The sequence below is a fragment of the Asparagus officinalis genome, chromosome 3 (genome assembly GCF_001876935.1).
Source record: "Asparagus officinalis chromosome 3, Aspof.V1, whole genome shotgun sequence".
Taxonomy (NCBI): Eukaryota; Viridiplantae; Streptophyta; class Magnoliopsida; order Asparagales; family Asparagaceae; genus Asparagus; species Asparagus officinalis.
Genome location: NC_033796.1, coordinates 59919539 through 59941779, shown reverse-complemented (window position 1 = coordinate 59941779; position 22241 = coordinate 59919539). Strand labels below are relative to the sequence as shown.

Genomic DNA, 22241 nt, shown 5'->3' with positions numbered 1-22241 from the left:
AGATCATCATCAATCAATCAAATTACCTGTTCAAACAAGTGTAGGAAGTCGCGACGCATTTCCTCCTCACGCTCCTAAGAAGCCTCCTCAGGTCCTTTCCGGTTCCATTGAACTTTAACAAGATGAATCAATTTGTTTCTAAGCTTCTTTTCCTCCTTAGCAAGAATACACACTGGAATTTCAATAGTAGTCAAATCATCAAGAATCTCCACCTCTGGCGTGTCTATCACCTGCTGTTGTTCCTCGTCACGTAGATGCTTCTTAAGCATCGAAATATGTCTTATCGAAATATGGAAGACATCATGTATACTCAACATCGATGCTGGAAGATCTAGCCATATGAAATAGCTCTAATACGCTCAACTATCATGAATGGACCAATATATCATAGGGCAAGCTTTTCCCATCTACCAAATCATTGAAATCCCTTCATCGGTGACACTTTCAATATGACATAGTCCCCAACCTAGAACTCTAATGATCGTTATCTCTGATCTGCATAACTCTTCTAACGACTCTACGCTGCAAGAATACACTCCTGGATTATTGCTATCTTTTCTGTAGTCTGTCTCACTAGCTCTGGTCTAAGCATGTCCTCCAACACCTGATTCACCCTCTCTGTCTGACCATCTTTCTGGAGGTGAAAGACACTACCGAATGACAACTGGCTGCCACAAGCATCCTAAAAACTCTTCCAGAAATGAGATGTGAAGACTGAGCCCTAATCTGATACAACTGTCTCCAGGACTCCATGCAATCGAACTATCTCCCAGATAAAAATCCTCGCATATGTCTCTGCTGTATAAGTTGTATTCACTAGAATGAAATGTACCAACTTTGTCAACCAATCAACTATTACCCAAACTGAATATTTCCTCTTTTTCATCTTCGACAATCCTATAATGAAGTCCATAGAAATATCTGCCCACTTTTACTCTTGAATGAGTATAGGCTGTAGGGTCCCTACCGGTCTCTGATGTTCTGCTTTTACTTGCTGGCATGTAAAATATTTAGTCATATACTCTGCAATCTCCCTACGCATATCGCTCCACCAAAAGTGTATCTTTAGGTTCTTGTATATTTTAGTTGTGCCTGGATGTACTATGTACCTAGTACGATGTTGTAGCCGTCTAAAAATGACTATAGGTCCCCGCATGCAGCTTGAGATGAAGAGGAGATGATAATCGTCATCATCCAAATTGATAAGGTTTATCCGAGTGACCCGTGGACTCACCGGCCAGCTCCAAGTGGCCCACGCACTCGTCAGCCAGCTCCGAGTAGCCTGCATGCTCATCGCCCACAAAAACGGCAAATCAAGTGACCTGTTCACTCACCGGCCACCTCCAAGTGGCCCGCACACTCGTCAGCGAGCTCCGAGTGACCCGCGTTCTCACTAGCCACCGCCAAGTGACCCGTACGCTCATTGGCCACCAAAACAGCAAAACAGGTGGCCTGCACGCCCGTCAGCAACCGTCAAGCAATCCGCACGTTCTCGAAACACATAAACCGAATCGGTGAAGCGTACCAGTCAGTGAAACGACAAAATACACGTAAACGACGTAACAAGTCAAAACCTAAAAAACCAGAATAGCCGCTGGCGGTCGAGTCGTACCAAATCAAACTCAGCCAGAGCTAGTGGCTCAGCCTAGGGCCGAGCCACCAAATGGTGGCCTCGCGTTAACGCTGAGCAGCCAACATGGTGGCTCTGGCCAGCTGTGAATTGCGACATGAGCTACCAGACCAGTGACTTGCGCAGATTTTATTTGAAAATACGTTTCGGTGGTTTTTGACAGGTTTTCACGGGATTTCTTTTGTTCCAGAGGTTCATAACTGCCTAGATGTCATCTCTAAATGTGGCTTTATAGTTGTTAACTGAAGATAAGGCTGAATCCATCGTTCTTATCCAAAACCCCCCCAACTGAAGCCTATAAATACAAGTCTGGGGTTCATTTTTTTAGGGCTAAAAATAAAGAGGGTGAAGTGCTATCAAATTGGAGAGTGGAGCACGAATTTCAGAGGGTTAGCAGATCCTGGAGAAGTTCCTCAATAAAAAAAAAGAGAGTTCGAGGGATCTGAAACTTATTTCCCTCCTTTTCCTCCGGATTAAGCTTGGTCTTAATCTCGAGAAGAGTCGTAATCTCGCTTGGTCGGGATTACCACTTCTGCAATTACTTCCTTCATGAAGTAAGAGCTTTGATTAACTTTTTCTGTTAATCGGATCTGGTCTGCGATGGTCCATGGACTAACGCGTCCCCGGCACAGGCGAAGTTCCCATGCGAACAACATGAGATAAACTGCTGTTGTGTTTAGTTTGACAAGAGTTATGATTTTTTTTATTTTCATTATATAAGGAGATCTTATAAAAAGATCGACTTTTTTCTTATTTTGAACTTGTAATCGATAAATGGTTGTAATGAGTTCGTTGGCAATGAAATCAACTTTTGATACAAACACGCTGGCGACCACAGTAGGAGCTGACAGCCTTTTTGCGAAGGCTGATGTCTCACAACCTCGGATCTGTAATTCGGTTGAAGAAGAAATCGAATATGAGTTCGACCAATAGAAGTACGATGAGTACTTATCCTCTTCCTCCAGATCCACCTCTCCTCGTAGGTACAGGAGGGCCTCCTCAAAGAAAGCTCGCTAGACTTTGACTTCGAAGATCCAAGAAGAAGATCTCCTCACCGTTGCTGCATTTGGGCCTCACAACGCCCCGCCGGCATCCCACGAAGCCGAAGCCGCAAATCTGAACCCCTTGAACATGGAGTTAACTACTAATAACGTGCCCACTCTATAAAAGAGAGCATGTCAAAGGCGGAGCCAACTACTAATAACGTGCCCACTCTACAATAGTATAACTGGTATGCTTTATTATATAGATAATTTACCCATAATTATTTGATTTTAAATGTAAGTAATTATATTTTTTAATTATTCTCGTTTAATTATATAATTTATTATATTATTTCTATTGTTGTATATTATCTATCGTATTAGTATAACTGGTACGTTTTAATGTGTAGATAATTTTCACATAATTATTTAATTTATTTCATAACTAATATTATTTTAAATTATTTTTTTAAAATCCTAAATATCCCTTTATATATATATACTAAATATCCTTAAATATATATATATATATTATTATATATATTATATATATATATATTATATATATAGTATATATATAATATATATATGAGAACAAACTACCTATGTCAACTAGGGACATCCACCAACAGTTTGTCTATCCATTGATGAAAAGCTCTTCATATTGTATGCTACGGATCTCTACAGTATCATCAATGAATATAAACTTTGGTGCGATGCGTCCACTTAGCCGTGTTGACAATAAGTTTTTTCTAAATTATATATATATATATATATATATTATATATATATATATATATATATATATATATATATATATATAGTATATATATATGTCGTGTGTGTGTGTGTGTGCTGTGTTGTGTGTGTGATGTGCGGGCTGTGTTTGTGTGTGCGCATTGTGTGTTTTTCGTCTGTCTTCTCTCTTTGCTTCCTTCTTTCCAAAACCTGCCGCCAATCTCTCGTCCCCCTCTCTCTCCCCGAACCCACATCCTCCCTCCTTCTCCTTACCCGCCTAGCCCCTTCCGCCCTCTGGCACCTCCAACCAGGCTGCCCCTCCTCCGTTGTTGTCATCCACCCGCTGCTCCAAGCTCTATCTGTAGCCCCACGCCTCCGCCTCCCCCTCTGTTTCTCCCTTGTGCCCAAGTCAGAGCCCAGCCCACCTCCCCCCATTGCCGACGCTCCCATTATGCCCCCTTCTCGCCGTCTACGTGCTCCTCACCGCCGCCCCCTCAAATCCTGCCCGCCGCCGATGAGCACGAACAACCACAACAATCTACCCTTTCATCCTCTTCATCCCATCCGACGCCACTGCTGCCCTCTTCCCTCAGAGTCTCGATAGCCATCTCCCTCAGACCTCGCTATCGATGCCCTCCCTCTAGCAGATCAACGACTATCTGATAGCCGACCCTCTGCCTCGCCGACGTCGTCGCCCCATCAAGATCCCAGACCACCGCCCTCCACAGACAGCCCGACATCACACAACTCCAGCCATCCTCCCTACTGCGCGCGTCGCCGAACAACAAACAGCAAGCAATGATGCCGCCGCGTCATTCGCAGGTCCCTTGGCCTCTTAGGCAAGATCCCCAACCTCGTTGTTATTTATTTTAATTTTTAGATTATCAAAAATAATTATGTGCAAGATCCTCGTTCTGTTATTTTATTTCATACAATTTTTAGAGTTGTTAATCATTATCTACGTGAGTTTGATGAATAGTATTAAATAAATCATAACTATGTGATAAATAGTATTTTAGAATAATTATAATACTTTTTAGAATTTATTTTGTGGAAGGAATTATTTTAGAATGATAAATATTTTAAAAGAATTTATTTTGGGAAAATAGACTATTTTGAATTAATGAGAATTTATCTTGTAAAAAGATTATTTTGAATTTATAAATTTATTATTTTAAGAGATTATTTTTAGAATAATTATGGTGAGAGATAATTTGAAAGGAATTTATTTTGCAAAAGAATTACTTATTTTGAATTACTTTAGTTTATGGACGTGTGATGAATGGTTGTAGACTGTGATATTTCATGTGCAAAACAATCACGGTTTTCAATTTTCTTTTTGACCGTAGTTATATTAGATGTTATCTAGCTGCTAATAATTTTTATGAGTAGTTTAGAAGTTCGAATAATAAGATATTAATAAAACTGGACTGCATACATGATTCTACTTTTCATAATTACATTTTATGTTTTGCGATTTATTTTAATGCATTTGACTTGTCATCGTGTTATTACATAAAATCACTTAGACTTATTTACTGTTCCTTGTTGTGTTTGAGAACCATTAGTAGTTCGTGACTTAGTGGCTTCGTGCATCATGAACAGACCTAGTGACATGTGTGGGTGCGTTGACTGAGTTTAGGAGATGAACCAGAGATATAGTGTGGATTATGATGTTTGACTTAAAAAAACGAGAAGAGTTGGGATGGGAAAGTCTTTGTTCATGTGATCGGATGTGACTGTTGATGTATCTTCCAAGCTCGTGCCAGTGGTTGATGTCGCCACTGGGGTTGGTTTGTAGGGCTAAAGTGAAGTGTGTATATCACTTTGGTCAGTGAAAATTTAATTCGTCACCCCAGTTTTGCTTGAGTTCGGACCAGGCAGAAAACGATTTACGTGTAGTCCTCTGGCCGCATGTGTAGCGGGATTGGATGCACGTAGAGGATTTGTGAACAGTCAGTTATCAGGTAATATGAACGTTGACTCTATGTGAGATGTGGACTAGTGAGTTTTTAGGATGGCTAGTATTCGACCCGGTTACTATATGTTGTTAGCCTTATGAGTATCACGTTTTGATGATGGATTGCATTTTGATTTTGTTGGATTTACAGTCGCACGTTCCTTTTGTCATTTCTGTCGTTGTATCATTTTTCGGATTAGGTTTCCGTTCATTCTTTTCTTTTGTGGGGTCTTGCTGTGTGCCATGCACGCTGACGTACACCTGTTTTCTCTGGTGTACGTCAGACTTAGAGGAATGATAGGTCCAGCTTGGAGATGTGCCAAAGTCAGGATATTCTCAACAGGAGTGCCTTGTAGATAGAGTTGAAGAATAGGCCGAAGTTCAGTTATCTCTTCTTAGTTGATGGTCTTAGTTTACTTTTGCAGAATTTCCTTTCTTTTCCATTGAACGATGTATTTTATATTTCTTTAGTTTTCAGTTGTTCAATTTTGTATAAGGGCATGTTGACCCAAATATTATGTCTTGGATGATATTCACTTGTGATATGGATATTATGTTCTGAGTTGTTTATTATATTCTCGCTATCTGTGATCGGGAACCTGTGTCTTTGTATTTATTTCTTAACGCTTAGCGTATTAGGTTGAGGAGAAATATTTATTTTTATTTATTTTCTCTAATCCAATACGTCGCGGGCTTGTTCACATTCCGATTCCCCAGTATTTTAGAAAGCGAGGCGTGACAGGTTTTTTTGGTGGCCCATGCAGATCACGGTCCCGAGTTTCCACTAGTGAGAAAATAATGGATAATTTAAACGCATATCATATTTCATCCGTGAAACTATTCTTAAGTTCTTATCTTATTTTCTTGATAGATTTCGTTTCGTCCATATCTTATCACTCTTTGACTCCGAGGCTTCCCACTGTTCTTGTTTCGTCGCTTCGTGACTACACGCTCTCTTCTTATAATTCATCTTTCCTCGTATCGGTCGTTATTATATGTGTTATTATTTTTACGACTGTGTTTTCTTTGGTTTGACTTATATATATGGTTTAATTGTATTGATTTCTGTATTATTTATTATATTATTTTATGTATCACACACAATGTTATATTGTATACTTTTATTATCAAAAAAATATATCATTACTTATATATTTTCAATTGTTCAAATCATATCATTAAGTGTTTTGCATTGCTCTAGACCCCACATATACATTACATAGCCTATCTGATATTCAAATTATTTTCTTGTATTTAAAATATATTTTTGCATATCTAAATTGTGTATGTGTGCATTTTTTCTGTCATACCATCTATTATTTACTTATGTTTTAGATTATTGTATATTGTTCGTATTTTTAGTGATTTTCTGTCATACCATCTATTATTTACTTATGTTTTAGATTATTGTATATTGTTCGTATTTTTAGTGATATACATTAATAATACTTATGTTTTAGATTATTGTATATTGTTCGTATTTTTAGTGATATACATTAATAAGTTCATGATTTTAGTATTCTACATATACATTACATTCTTACTTTTTATTTATTCAACTCACAATATTTTCGGTACGTAGTTTTCTTATCAGTCAGTTTTGTCTTGTTTAGGTTGTTTCTAACATACAAGCACTTGAACTTCACTTCTAACTCATTAGACTTAATATTAACTTCACTTCCAACTCATTAGACTTAATATTCTATCTTGGCCTTGAATTTAACATCAAAAATTATCAAAAAAATTCACATTTAGCCGATATTTCTTTAAATTTTCATCTTTTCACGATGTTCAAACAGAAATTATAAATTTCATTAGACTTAACATATGAGCTCTTCGTTGTCCTCCTCCAACACCATCTCCCCCGCCTCGTACTTCACCACCTCTTTGCCTTTAGTGTCAGAGACTGATCTGTTGTTTGACGGATCATCTGACGAGAACTTTGACAAATTCAAGGGTTTCGTTATTGCCATTGCCATTGCCGACCAAATTTGGGCTTGTTTTAGTTTTGGGGGGAAAAGAAAGTTTGAGTGGGGGAAATTAGTGAGAGAAAAAATGAATAATATTGAGTTTTGTTCCCAATAATATACTCCCAAAGTAATATACTCCCAAATCAACAATATGGCCGGAGCGTGCACCTAAATTCGATGGTGGTGGAGGGGCATATCGATGTGTCTGAGAGAAAAAGGAGGAAGAGGGAGAGAGAGAGGAAAGAGATTAGTTAGGAGAGAGGAGAAAGGAGGAGCAATGACTATTAGATTTAGAGAGAAAAGAATAGAGGAGATAAGGGCATTTTATTTTTTTTCTCTCTCTCTAAGCTTAGTTGACAAAGAATGATTGCTAAAGAAGTGTTGAATCAAATAGATTTGTAATTTGGGGCTGAATCAAATAAAATAAATCCACCATAAACCACATAGATCTGTAATTTTATACATAGACTAGTAGAAATGCACGTGCAATGCACGTGGTTGAATATCATGATTATTTAAATTGATAAAAATAGAATAAAAACAAAATAGAAAATAAAGTTTTTTGCGAGATTAATCATCAACTCAATAATCTCCTTTTCAAATGAAATATTGTCATTGTTTCCTTCAACCCAGAGTGTCGCCACGTGACCTACTATTTGTGAATTCTAAACACATTGATCTAGCACAACATCTCTGTTTATTAGTATCTTAAAGTATTCAAAAGATGAATGATCATTCAATTCGTAAAGAAATTTTGTATATGAATTTACTTACAATATGTCCATCAAACTTTTAGTTGTGGTTTGATTCATATTCATATTAATTTTTAGTTGTAGTTTTACTCATATTTATATTATCTAATATTCTCATTCAATTTTATAACTCATTCTCCGCACCATAGAAGTAAAATTGAAAGTACGAAGGATTATTTTCTTGTAAAATTAGAGCAAGGAAATTATGATATATTTCGTCATGTACTCTAAATTTTTTTTTTTCTTTGATGCAATGTCTCTATCAAATCTTGCCACAAACAATGTGAATAAAAAATGCTATTATAACTCACTTGCCTGGGGCAATTGTGGGCAATTGTATTGTATGTATGACATATACAATACTCTCGTGTATTTTCTCGTTCTGACTGCAAAATAAGCAAGAGTGGTAGTCCCGTATATTTTTTGACTTTAATTACTTTTATAATTAATGTTCGCTAATTACACGAGACTATTAGTCCCGTGTATTTTAAAGATGGTTTTTTGCAAAACCGACCTCTTTTTTGCCAATCTTGATGATGTGACAAAAAAATGATGTTAATTTTGTTAATTATTATGTACAACAGTCGGTTTTGCTAATATTTTTAAAAAGTGATCTTTTAATAATTCTCCTAAAATAAACTATTTAATCCAAATATGAAATTGGCGAAAAGACCTAAACATTCTTGGGATTAATTGACCCATAAATAGGGAAACATAATAATTGAAATAAATGTATATTTAAATTGAATCTAACAAGGCACTTCATTGAATGAAGCATGAAATGGATCCAAGAAATTATTAAAAAAGAATTAAATAAACTAATTTAAAAAACATGAGATCGAGGGATAGAGGGAGAGAAGAACTCACCGACATGAATTCTATTTCTATCCGAACGTGATAGCGAAATATCGAGGGATAGAGGGAGAGAAGAACTCACCGACATGAATTCTATTTCTATCCGAACGTGATAGCGAAATTGGTGGAGAATGAGCGAGGAGAAAAGTCACCGACATGAATTCTATTTCTATCCGAACGTGATAGCGAAATTGGTGGAGAATGAGCGAGGAGAAAAGTAAACAGAATAGGTGACAAAGTTGCCGTGATTATATAATTAGGTTATTAAGATATTCATCCTAAAATCTTAAATACATACATATTAGTCCGTAACATCTTTGTAATTGCTCATTTACAACGATATTACTATTCAGTATTAAATCAATTTTATTATATAAGATTATATGACCCTTTTTAATAAATTATAAAGTATATATATAAAAACCTCAATGCATATAGGCAGTAGGTGTGCTCCACAAAATAGGTAACTTTAGATTGTAGTTTGCTATTAGTAATACTGTTGGCAATGCCATTACCTTTTATCTTTATATTATTATTCACACTTTTCTGATATAAGTCCTTTTTTGCTAATCACTCAATTGGCTATATTTAGTTTTTATAATATCAGAGGTTAGAATATTCTCTTCTGTTTAAAAAGTGTTGACATGATTTTCTTAAAAAATATATACACATAGTAGCAATAATATATACTTCAGTTCTTTAAAAAGTGTTGACATGATTTTCTTAAAAAATATATACACATAGTAGCAATAATATATACTTCAGTTTAACTTAAACATTGGTTTGAAGCCATTTAGAGCGAGGTCCTTTCTACGCTAGAATAGTGATATAGTGATTACACAATCTAAAAGTTAAAGAAGAAATTTCTACAAAAGAAAAGTAATTTAATATGTCAAATTAACAACTAATTTATAAAATATACATGGACAGTGCAGATAGCTATAGAAAGTAATGTATATATCTTCATGAAAATTTCATAGTGAGTGACCAACTACAATCATCCTAATTTAAGCATAAATAATTATTATTTTAGTTACTAATTTGATACGTGAAACTATGGAATAAATCTCAAGCATAAAATAGAAATTAAGATTATATTATCCTGTAGGTAAATAAATAAATGTTATTAGAACTCCTTTTTATATTAAATTTAAAAGTAACTATTTAAATTATTAAACGTCAAATATTAGTTCATGCGAGAAAGTAAAGTAATCTATGGTCTCTATACCTATATAGTCAATCAATCAAGCGTATTAAAATTTGTAAAAAGTTTAAAGTGTTTATTGTAAATTCCATAGTTTTTGGGGGTTTATTTGTGTTATTTGTAGGTTTTTAGTGTGTTTATAGGTTTGAAATTATTAAGGTGTTTTTTACAAATTTTAAATTTTAGGGGTGTTTTTTGCATTTTTCAAAACTTACAAGATACTTTCTCCAAAGCTAAAAACTTTCAGTTTTTAGCCGGCATATGTTTTTCAGATTTCTCACTGAATTGAAATAAGTAAAATTTATATTTTTTAAGATGTTTTAATAACATTTTGAATTTGTAGAAGTGTTTTTGCAATTTCAAAAAATTTGAAGAATATTTTTTACAAAGTCCAAAAACTTTTAGGTGATGGCTAGCATATGTTTTTTAGATTTATCTGCGAACTGAAATAAGTAAATGATTTGAATTATATCAAACATATCTCCTTTATCCAATAACATGCTAAGTCTCACTATGAATATGATAAATTATTTAATTATCAATTCAAAAAAGATAAAATAATTAGAATAGATTAGAACAACAATGTAATACTAAAAAAAGTTAAAAGCGGGATAATATTAACCATAAAAAGATTTTCCCAAACTCGTACTTTTAAAAGGAGTACGATCATTTCTTGCTTGCAATATTAGGATTCTTTTTGAATTCAAAAGAGGTTCCTCATCCTCAGGCAAAACAGCAGAAACCAGATCATCAAGCTGAACTGTTAGACAGCAATTTAAAGATGTGAGAGCTCGAACGCAACACAACCTACAGCTTGAAGCTCTGATGGGGGGAAAAAGAAAGAAAGAAAGAAGGAAATAAAAAGCTTACAGGCACCATCTACAGCTTTATAATGTTGACAAGAATATCGTGCTTAAAATATAATTAATACACAATGAGATTGCCCTTCCGTTCATAAAAATACGCAGCAACATGTGAAAATATCTTAAACAAAGTAAATCATACACAATGAAGTTGCTTCTGTTCGAACAAATATGCAACAACCTGTTCCTGCACTACTACTACACCACAACTAGGGAAAAAGAACAAAAAAAAAAAAAAAAAAAAAAAACATAGAAAAAAAACAAAAAAAAAAAAAAAAAAGATAAACATATCCAACATCACAAACATGGTCTCAAAGCTGCAGTATACCTCCAGTACGCGAAAAAGAAGAAAAAGGATCCACCATTGTGCTATACCACATCTACAAGGTAATTTCCACATAAATCAAGAAAACTTATATAACATTGGCAAAAACAGACAACCGATATGTAAGAAGATATCTCCTGCCTGTTGCACTAACAGATAAAGACTTTCTCACTGACCAGCAACACTGGAGCCGAGATATACGATGCCTGTATTACATTGCTGCCCTCATGGCACCTCGGGCAGCTTCCCGCTTCATCTCTGCAGCTTTCCCGCTCCCTCGGAAATACATGTATACTTGCTGCAATCGGAATGGTGTTATAAATATATTTTTGATGACGAAGATGCTAAATATAGTATAGCTAATCAATTTCAAGATAGACCTAACAATAGGTGCATTCTGCTGTTATAGTTATACAGACATATCCAAAGGGGTATGTTTCTAAATGACGTTTGAGGGAACTAAGAAAAATAAGCTAAAGCTAAAACGAATTACATACTGATAAAATAGAACAAAAAAATCATCACTGCAAATATTACCTGAATGACCCAAATGCTGAGAAGAGCTTCGATGCAGAAGAATCCAAAGCCGATGAAGTAGAAGATCTGCAGAATAAAAAAAAAATGATTCACTGTGAAAAGTGAAAAGAGAGGGAAGCAGCAGTGTTGCTTAGGTTCTAGGGCGTTAACGCTAAAAAGTGCTAAGACAATTTTAAAACAAATATAAAAAGGTAAAATAACAAAAACAAAAGATACTAGAAAAAATGAAAATTGATAAAATCTAAAATAAAAAGAGAACCTCTTATGGTTTAAATTTCTAGACAACAATAAATAATGCATTGGGAGCATCTCAAAGACAAATATAATAAATAATTAAGAAATAACCTTTTGAAGGTTAGCGACAACTTATGTAACCGTAAGATCGTTCCTAATCAACATAGTCATCAATTATCAACTGTTACCGTAAGATCGTTCCTAATCAACATAGTCATCAATTATCAACGAGATCGCAGGAGGAAATAGATAGGAGAGTTCCTAATCAACACAAGTGTCAACTATCAACGAGATCGTGAAGGAAATAGAAAGGAGAATACATCTTTGTGAAAAAAAAGTTTGGTCAGTTGAATTGCACAACTTAGTACATGAATGATACAATCTGGACATCTGATGCTACTTTAGCACACTGGAGAGTGGGTCGAAGTACGGCTTTTAAGTTTTTAAAGTGTGTTTGGGCGTTCTTTCTATAGCTCTACGCTAAGCAAACGGCCACCGATTTTTTCAGCCAATTAGTGGCACTTTGAGGGGCTTTTGGTTTTTCTACTTTTTTATCATATAACAATGATGACTGATTACATTAGCAGTGACATTGACACTCAACTCAGGACATAATTCTAGTTATCTTTTAAAATGAAATACTGTAGAAGTTTAATGTCAAGCATCCAACATGAGACAGATAAGCTCACAAATTATAAATTCTGTCTAAATCAGTTCCTCCTTTTGTGTCTCAGTTCCCATCATCAGAGTCAATTGCACACATATGTACCATACAATAGACCGTTACAATAAAATAACAATCATATAGCAATGTTCGTCTAAAGAATGAAAACTTGGATTCAAGAATATGGAGCACTTAGAATTTCTGCTTGGATTTTAGACTTAAATAATCTAATGCACCTATCAAGTGGCTATTCTAACCACACGCTGCCAGGCATGTTGGAGGTAGTACCAAAGCTGAGTTTAGTCTCCAACATGATCTGTATATGCCCTCCTCTCACTCGAAATGACACCCATGATATCTCGAAACTCTTGTAATTTGAGGATCTACCTTCTTTCCCAATCTGCCCTACTCAGGTAAATTGCAGAAAAAATGAATTGCTAATATAATGCACTAATTTGTCTGAGGATCTCATCTAGCCAGTGAATATAATACTGCACTATATTCATGCTACTATAACATGGATGGAAGCAGCCCATACTTCCCCTTCCGCAACACCAAACCCAACCATATTTTGTAAATAATGTTCAATACATAGAATAACCAACAAGGGCAAGAATCTATTTCATGTTATGTATTATGAAAACAAAAATCATCTTTCTCACACTTCAGACGGCCACATGCTGTTACCTGATAAAAACATATGGCATGCAACAACAATGAAAAATATTGGAAAATTATAGAGCATTATTAGCAAGATACCAACATTAGATACCAGCATTCCTTTACCACGTACTTTAACGTTGTCTACTCATACTACTTTTTCAGAGGCACATAGATAGTAGATAGTTCTGAGCTAGATTTGGAATAATTTGACTCACCCCAATAATGACATGATCACCAATGACATCTATGGCTGGCAAAATACCCCTGCAGCACAGAATCATGGAAAGAAGGAAACATTAGCATGCAATGACTAATATAGGTATCATGTGCATAATCTATTGTGGCACTTCTGTGATAGATCTGCTCTGCCAAATGAATACTGCTGTACTTTCCCTCTAAATGAGTTAGTTTAGGCTGTAAGTTTGGACCACGAAAAATAGAAAAGTTCTGTAACAATTAAATCAAAGTTTTTTTTTTTGGCTAATTAGGGTGGCTACTGGCCCACCCAATCCCTTGCACATATGCTATCTTCCTCCACAATATACTGGTCAATTATCAACCAGAAAAAAACCCTCTGGGACCCTCATTTGGGATGTGTTTAGAATCCAACAAAAGGCCAGTTACTTGGAAGACTAATGCAAATATATATTGAGAATCCGAGATATTGGAGTCTCACCATTACTTGCTTGAGTTCAAATTAGTCCATCACTGCTACATAGCTAGAGGATAAAGAAATGTAAAGAATTATACATAATAAGGAGAAAATTATGCTCCAACAGCATGAAAAGTTATGATATGGCAAAAACGTACAAGGGCCATACAGTCGCCCTACTAGAGGACATACCACTTGCAAATCAAGAGCACTGCATGATAGTTTGTGTATAAACAAAACATGCTTGCAGTATGCCTATTGAAAGACGTCATGTATATGTATGCATTTGTGTCATATGACCATTCCGCTGGGTGGTTTCAGATAATCATTGCAGAAGTGTTGAAGGATAAATAGAAGGCTATAAAGTATACATCTGCTCATGAGAATCATTCTAGTAAAGATTCATGTCATTGTTACAAGGTTCACTATCCCTCAACTCAAACAACAAATAATAGAAGGGAGGTTGCATCTGTAAACCATACACTTTAATTTGAAAGAAACACCTTTACCCTTCCTTCAAAGTAAAAAAGTTTAAGTATTTTCAAAAAAGAAGTATAATGTTAGAAGAAACTTACGTCAAGGATTTCCCCTTGAAAAATATTGGAGGAGCCACTGCTGCGAAGATGACAAAGACAATGTGAAGCTGCAAAAGAGATAAAAATGACACATTAAAATTGACCTTAAGCGAAGAAGCCAAAACATTTTGTAATATCAGAGCTTCAAAATTTTTACCATATAAAACAGAAAAAACCATCCAAACTTCAAAGCACTTTCCGTCCTAAACATAGTGTTGCAAATGCATGTCAATTAATAACCTCAAATTCTAGTTGCTGAACTGGTCCAAATACATGAAATAATGACTCAAAAAAGTGTATATTCTGTGAATAATACCTCATGGCTCGATAAAGAGGTCTATACCACAAAACATAAGCCCCAGGAACACCCGAGATAAAATAGATAATTGCAAGAAACCAGATCTTCACACCTAAATAAAAAACCAACATTCTTTAGTAGGAAGATGATCATTAAGGCTAACCAGCAGCTAAATCACAGCTCAACGTACAGAGAGTAACCAAAAAACACACCTTCTCCTTTGATCCAAGCTGCAGTAACTGATATGATATTCCAAAATAGGCACAAAAATAACCCTGTGAAACAACCAAATGCTTTTAGAATTGAGCATGCTTTGATCAGTCTTCCACAAAATATGATGTCCAGACCAAAATAAATTAATTAATAATAATAATAATAATAATAATAGTAAAAAATAAATAACAGAAAGAAGAGGTGGACCAGTAGTGATTTACAAGTGAGTCGGTAGGAAAAAGAAAATCCAAACTACACCTTTCAACAAGTTCTGTATACCCAGAACAACCAAAGCACTACTCTAAAATATCCCCAATATAGCCAGTATATCCGGCTGTTACAACGCTTGCCGCAAAACGATATGATCTCAATATCCTTTACCACTTATTGGCAATTTTTGGGAGATACATCCCCGACATGGCCAATATGTTAGCCGATATGTAGACCAATATGTCCTTTTATATAGCGTATCGCTAAATAACAAAGTTCTATAAAATATCTTTAACGTTTTTTTAGCAAAATCCAGCCCTATGATGTTTCCTAGCAAGGTCTATCATGATCTTTTCCCTAAGTTTCTATAATTAGTTAATGATCCCAAACATCTATTACTTACATATTTGTATGCTTAGATTCAAGGTCACAGAAAGCTTAGGCAGGCTAGGCGGAGGCTTTTTAAAATATTGCTTAGATTTAATTAAATATATTTGGATTCCATCTAGTGATATTGTATTATATATCATTCGATACAGCGCTTCAATATTTACTACATAGCCGCGATATTTTCTTGATATTCGCATTCCGATATGGATTTTGGCCATCCGATATTTCCTTGGTATTCTATGTTGCAAGGACAAGGGTGCAGACACGGGCGGACACAGATAAGGGTGCGGGTACAAGACACGACAAAATTGCAAATTTTTGGATATAAAGACAATATGATATACATATTAAACTTAATAATCTATAAGAGAGTGATATTGTTTTTTATTCACATGTTACGAGAACTAAAATCCTTATACCTTTCAAATTTCTTTTATTGAGTAGATTATAAATTGAAAAACAGCTCGTTTTTTAACTAGAAACTCAGACAACCCTTTAAAATCATACTTATGAACTAGGCATGTGCTAAAATGAACTTGTCCTGAGTCTAATGAGTTGCATACTTTTGAGATTAAGTGTACGATAATATGTTCAAGAAAGTGTATCACGAGTTTTTATTTTTAAACTAAAACATGTGTTATATATCGAGTACACATCTCAATAATGTATATATGTATTCAAGAAGTGTCCAAGGAGTGTCCGACACGAACACGGGAAGTGTCGGACACAGATAGGACAACCTAGATGAAGCGTCCAGGTAACCTAAGCCAATATTTAAAACCTTGAATCCAAGAAATGTAAATTCTAGGTACTGATTAACTAAAAATCAAACTCCTCAAATAGAAAGCATTTATCTATTGACTATCTCCCCCAAGTGGTACTAACTTTAAAACTCCGAAAATATAGAACAAAAAAAAAAAATCAGAAGGGAAATCTTGGTAGCCTGCATAACCAAGAGTAAAAGGTAAATTTTGAAATTTAATACTAAACAACTGCAAGGAATTCAACTCGAAAATTTAAACATTGTGGTACCTATCCAAGAACAAGGAAAAAATTAGACATACAAAGATAATCATTAAACTAAAAAGTTTGTGCTACTGACGTACAAAATGGTATGGGACAAGAACTAGAAAAGGAACTTTGATAAGTCAATTTATCAGTTTATGCTTCAAAAGCACAAAGGGATGACATAACACTAAATGAATCCTAACCAGATAAAACAATGCTAAAATAAACAATAACAAGATTATATAAATCCGGGAATAAAGTTCAATCAAATGTGATATCTGAAATTTAGTAATGAAAGAGAAGATTATTATCGTGGTATTAAAGAATTCTAATGTCACATAAACATTGCTAGTTTGAGCTATCAATTCAGTAAACCTTTGAGCTACAGTTAAAATTGGACTATAAAAGCCTAACAAAAAGCAGAATTGCTTAATAAAACAAAGGAAAAATGTATTGCTGTTCAGTGAAAAAGAAAAATCTTTCAAGTTAGCAGTAAGCATACCTAACAACGACGCAAATGCAAAATACTGCAACCTTTGAAGGTGGATTGGAATTTCATTTGCAATATCATGATGAATAATGGGGAAAAATGGTGGCCAATTTTTCTCCTCTATAACGATTCCAGCTGCAAAAGCACATGAAGTAAATTCTCTTTCAGGTAGCTGAGAAAGGAATCTACTTAAGCTTCTGAAAATGAAATATGATTGATTGTAGCAGAATCAAGATAATGGATTGCTAATCTGTTTGAACTGATAAGTTAGAAATGAAAACATACCACGAGATGCAGCTTCTTCTCTTCGTTTTAGTTCCTATATGATAGTAATAAAAAATTCAGTGGTAAGCAGTAAACTAGTAACAAAGTTTTCCCAGTGAAAATGGATGAAAGCTCAACTTTATGCAGAAATGAACTCAATAAGCACAAAATTATGTTTCTTTTAAATTAAAGAAAAACACCTTTAAGTGACCTCTACAGGTAGAAAAACAAATTATGATACACAACTAGATCACTTCACAGTAATCCTTCAAATTGAATAGAGAAAAGAAAGAAAATGCACATTCCATATTCATCAGCATCATGCAAACATTTTCCCATCAAACGGGCTCACTAATACAACATGACTGAAGACAGAGAAAGCTGCACAAAAAGAATTGCCAACAACATACAATGAGAAGTCTGTACAAGGAGGGTACTGTAGTATATAGGAAAGTGATTCATATTTGAGGCACAAATATAGCCAAAGAGCCTACCAGATCACATAAAAAATGCTCTTTTTTCTATTGCAAACAGAATTGAATTAATGACACATGCATTCCATTAGTATTTAGCATAAATGGAGACAATAAATATCATGTGAAGTTTTTACCAGTATGAGTCAGATTATGTAAATCACACCTAATGTATTATACAATTCAATTATATAATTTACATTGCTAAATAAACTGAATTACAGTACATGTGCAACTCCACTAGCATTTAACATGAATAGGAAGGGGAAAAAACAATTAGTAACTGAAGCATTTCAGTCAGCTTGTGTACATATCCCCAGAGATACTATAGGAAACTGAAAATATAACCAATATCTAACTATTATTTTCAAAGTTAGTAGATGAAACACAATATCATGGTACATTTTTTAGAGGGGAAAACATGATCGTGTGAAGTTGCACACGGCTAGAATTAGGCATGATCGATGCTAGGTTGCATCAATAGAGTATCACAGAAGTATAATAGGATTAATTGATCATCTATGGAAGATATCATGTTCAATAGTTAGGAATTACTACATATAACATTTGATGTCGCAATAGGGATGAAGATTCATGCAAGATAACTATGTACCAAAACTATGTACATAATAAGTTACCACCTTTGCAACACTAACATTTAGTGCAGCAATCAGGGCTGGAGATCCATTTGGGATGACTATTTATCAAACAATGTATATAATTGGCAATGAGAATTAACTGTACCTTTTCTCTCTTGTTTAATTCTGCCTCCTTTGCTTGGAGTTCCTTTTCCTTTTTCTTTATATCCTACGTAAAATATAGAAAAAAATTCAAGATTTCATAGAGGATTACCCATCTACAAGAAAGAAACAAGATAGATGTTTAAGAACCAATATAATTAATTGAACATTATTATCAATCAAATATTGTCCAACTATGACTCTCAACATCAAGGAACTACCTCTATCCATATCAATTTGATTGATTAACAATTTAATATAGTTAACCTACCCTTGATGAATCAAGAGGAATATCTATTGTCGCTCCCCGATCATTGTAAAAGTCAGCAGGTTCAGGAGGAAGAGGTGATAGCCTTGAATTTGAAGCAGGAGGAACACTGCCAGGGTTCTGTTAATGCACAAATAGTAAGAACTTATCAAAAGGAAGATAGCACTAAATAAGCAATTTGGCAACAACTTAGCCAAGTGCACTGCACCAGTTAATACCAGAACTCTAACATTGTGGAATAGCTTAAAAGAACATTTACAGTGCTCATAAACAAAGAAAATAAGAATTCAATAGTTTCAAGCAGGTCCATGAAAAATTTCCAAAAAAATTATTCATTACTACTGAAATTTCCCTGAAGATCTTAGCAAAGCTCAGGGAACCAAAAAACATGATTCCTTCTAATTTAAAAGTCTAATACGTTGTTGGATGCTTTACACGCTAGCAAAGCTTCCATGGCGAACATTGAAATCCGCCATGTAATCATACTTACAGAGAAGTTACCGAATGAAAGGAAATAATTAGAAGTATTAGTTCGGTTGGGGGGGGTGGAGAAAAGTTACTTTACTATATCAGAACCCTAAGTTTCAAGCATATCAAGTGCCAAATCCAAAAGGCTTAGCTGTATGTGTAGAATGCACCTCCACCGTAACTTGCTTGCCCACCAGCTTGTTTCCGACGAGCTGGCTCTGATTGGCACTGAGACTGTAAATACAAATGGGATTAAGTTTTCTGGACGGGCATCCACCTTGAAATCTAATCAAACTAAAACAGATGCTAAACTTTATAACATGAAAGGGAACAATACCACATAGGGAAGGAGCTCACAGAAGTCAGAAAACATAGGTTTGGCGAAGATTAATTTTATAAAAGTGAAGGACCATAATTGTCAATAAGATGTTTGCTAAGGTGTTAGCTTCTTTTCAACGGTGAAATTTGACCTGTCTTAAATCTCTCGGAAACTCAGAACGCAAATGGATGTTTGACTTGGTCAATATGCAACACCGCATCATCTTTCGTAGTACACCGCCGCCAATTCGAAGCTGTGCTCAAATGGAACCCGAAATCAATTCATTCATTCAGGAAGCAGAACGTCGGATCTAAATTTTATTGGTGTAATACGTCCACACCCAACGCCACGTATGTTGCGTCATTTCCAACAAAAAAATCAAAAAAATCAAAGGGAAGTGCGCTGAAGAAACAGCAACAGCCTTGCAGAGCACCACGTGTTATACCCATGCTGCCGGTTTTCTTCTCAAACGATTAAGCTACAAACTCTACAGAAGGAAGACTTCTTACTTTTTTCTTTTCTTTTTTTTTTCCTCCCCTTCTTTCCTCGTTCAAAGAAGAGAGCTGAGGACAGAGTAGATAACCGCAGTATTTTCCTCGCCTTTCTTAATCCTTTTTTTTTTTAATCCCTTTTTAAAGCTCCTCGATCTAAACTATTTGATTAGTAAATAAGTAATAAAATAATTAATGAGGGTTAGTAGGAAAAGTAAAAAAATTTAGTTTTCTAACCAGTTACCCACGGATGCTCGCTAGGACAAAAGATGAAAGAAAAAACGAATTCATGTCTTTGTCAATGTTGAGAACGCGGATTGATGAGCTAACCAAGTTGTAAATCTTGAAGGATGATTCGTACAACGCTAGTATAGGTGGTTAAAAAGTCGTATTCATGTCTTTTTTTTAATAGTTAGTTTTTTTTTAAGCCTAATGTTGTATTTTCTTTTGGTGAACGTTTACTTTTCAAAGGGTTCACGTGTCCAATCTAGTCGATCATTTTATTTTACAAGGGAATGCGTGAATGCTATTTGGAAGATGAATACATCTCATACTTCCTCCATGTATGCTGCGTGCTTTAACCGTTATTTTTTTGAGCATAAATATAAATTACCTCAACAGGGATTTTAAATCCATGTCTTTCCCCTGGGGGTGAGCATTAATCGGTCCAAACCGATTAAGCTGATCGAACCGACTGAATTTGAATTTGAATTTTAATAGTTGGGTTTTGTTTTTAGAATATGCGTCGATCGGTTCGGTTTGAGAAAATTTAAATCTAAACTAACCAAACCAACGGCTATTTTAATTCTTGAAACCGTACTCTTTCTTTCTTTTCATTAGTCGACTAATTTCATTCTTTTCTCCTTAAAATGCTCATTATTTCAATTAATTTGCATCATGTTGTTAACGATATCTTAATACATATTTTTTTGTACCAATTTCGTAACATATGTCTTTCTTTTGGATCAAAATAGCTTTTTTGTTAACTAGTATAGTGCACGTGCGTTGCACGTAATTATTTTGTTCATGTTCTCAATATGTTTCATGGATAGAAAATGACGAAATTATATAATGCAAAAAATAAAGATCTAAAGTAAAAAATTAGGAAGAAATTTTGGTCATTCTAGAGTAAAATCATGCATACTAAGATAAAGATTAGCATAACTATTTTTATCGTTAGTTGTTATATTTCTCAACCTATCTAATCAAGGGCACAATATAGTATAAACATTCGTATGCTTCATAATCCGATGATTTAGGAAGTAGCAATATTAACATTCAAATTCAAAAAAGAATAGATAGTAGAAAGAATAAAAAGCTAAACTAACTTGAATTGTAACTTGTAAGAGAGAATAGAAGCTAAACTGTCTTCTATACATTAGAAATTCCATAATATAGAAGAAAATAATGAAAATTAGTTAATAGCTAAAAAATGAAAACATTTAATCGATTGACAAACATGAAGCTTAGTTGATCGATAACCTCACTAGAAATAAATTTTAAGAAAAGACCATTTCGATAGTTGTCCCTTAAATTTTTAATATTTTGAAACAGCCTCCCAAATCATTGATGTGTGGACGCGTGTGTTTTCACACGTTTTGTGGGGACCACGAGAAAATCTCGTGAAGAGAATATGTGAGATAACAACTCAGGCCCACCCGATTCAATAGGTATAAATAATAGCAAAAACCCCTAGGGTTGTGTGCGAAGGAGGGATTTTGCCGATTGTTTACAGAGCCTTGGCGGCTGTGCGTGCAAGGAAGGATTTTTGTTTTGTTCCTTTTTTTTGCGGCTGCGGAAGAGTGCAAGGCTGGGGTTTTCTTTTGGCGGCTGTAGCAGACACAGAGAACAAAAGGAGCAGTGCTTTTGGTGGCTATTCCCGGAGGAAAAGCAAGTCTTTTGTAGATGTTCTTTGTTTTTAGCATTCCCTTTTGTGAGAATATTTGTGTGAGGGATCTGAGAGTTTGTGAGAGGGTTTTATTTGTGAGATTGTAAACCCCAATT

The 22241-nt window shown here is 34.8% G+C and overlaps 1 protein-coding gene across 1 annotated transcript; it reads right to left on the bottom strand.

The window, feature by feature from the left end:
• On the bottom strand, positions 10979 to 19435 carry LOC109835176 (secretory carrier-associated membrane protein 2-like). Its single transcript, XM_020403164.1, has 13 exons — positions 19397 to 19435; positions 19178 to 19201; positions 18963 to 19079; positions 18696 to 18758; positions 17500 to 17533; positions 17227 to 17349; positions 15116 to 15178; positions 14922 to 15015; positions 14763 to 14808; positions 14606 to 14673; positions 13594 to 13642; positions 11818 to 11883; positions 10979 to 11578 (listed from the first exon to the last, which is right to left on the bottom strand). Exons 1-13 carry the CDS (start codon positions 19433 to 19435, stop codon positions 11492 to 11494), a joined length of 873 nt encoding a protein of 290 aa, XP_020258753.1. The 3' UTR covers positions 10979 to 11491.

Bases quoted from the DNA above. Each gene is read 5' to 3' on its own strand.
- LOC109835176 (XM_020403164.1), bottom strand. From the start codon at position 19,435: ATGGCGGATTTCAATGTTCGCCATGGAAGCTTTGCTAGC. The intron at 18,759-18,962 runs GTAGGTTAACTA...TATTTTACGTAG, and splicing joins TTCCTCTTGATTCATCAAGG to GATATAAAGAAAAAGGAAAA. The intron at 14,674-14,762 runs GTAAAAATTTTG...TCTCTTTTGCAG, and splicing joins GGTTTTTTCTGTTTTATATG to CTTCACATTGTCTTTGTCAT.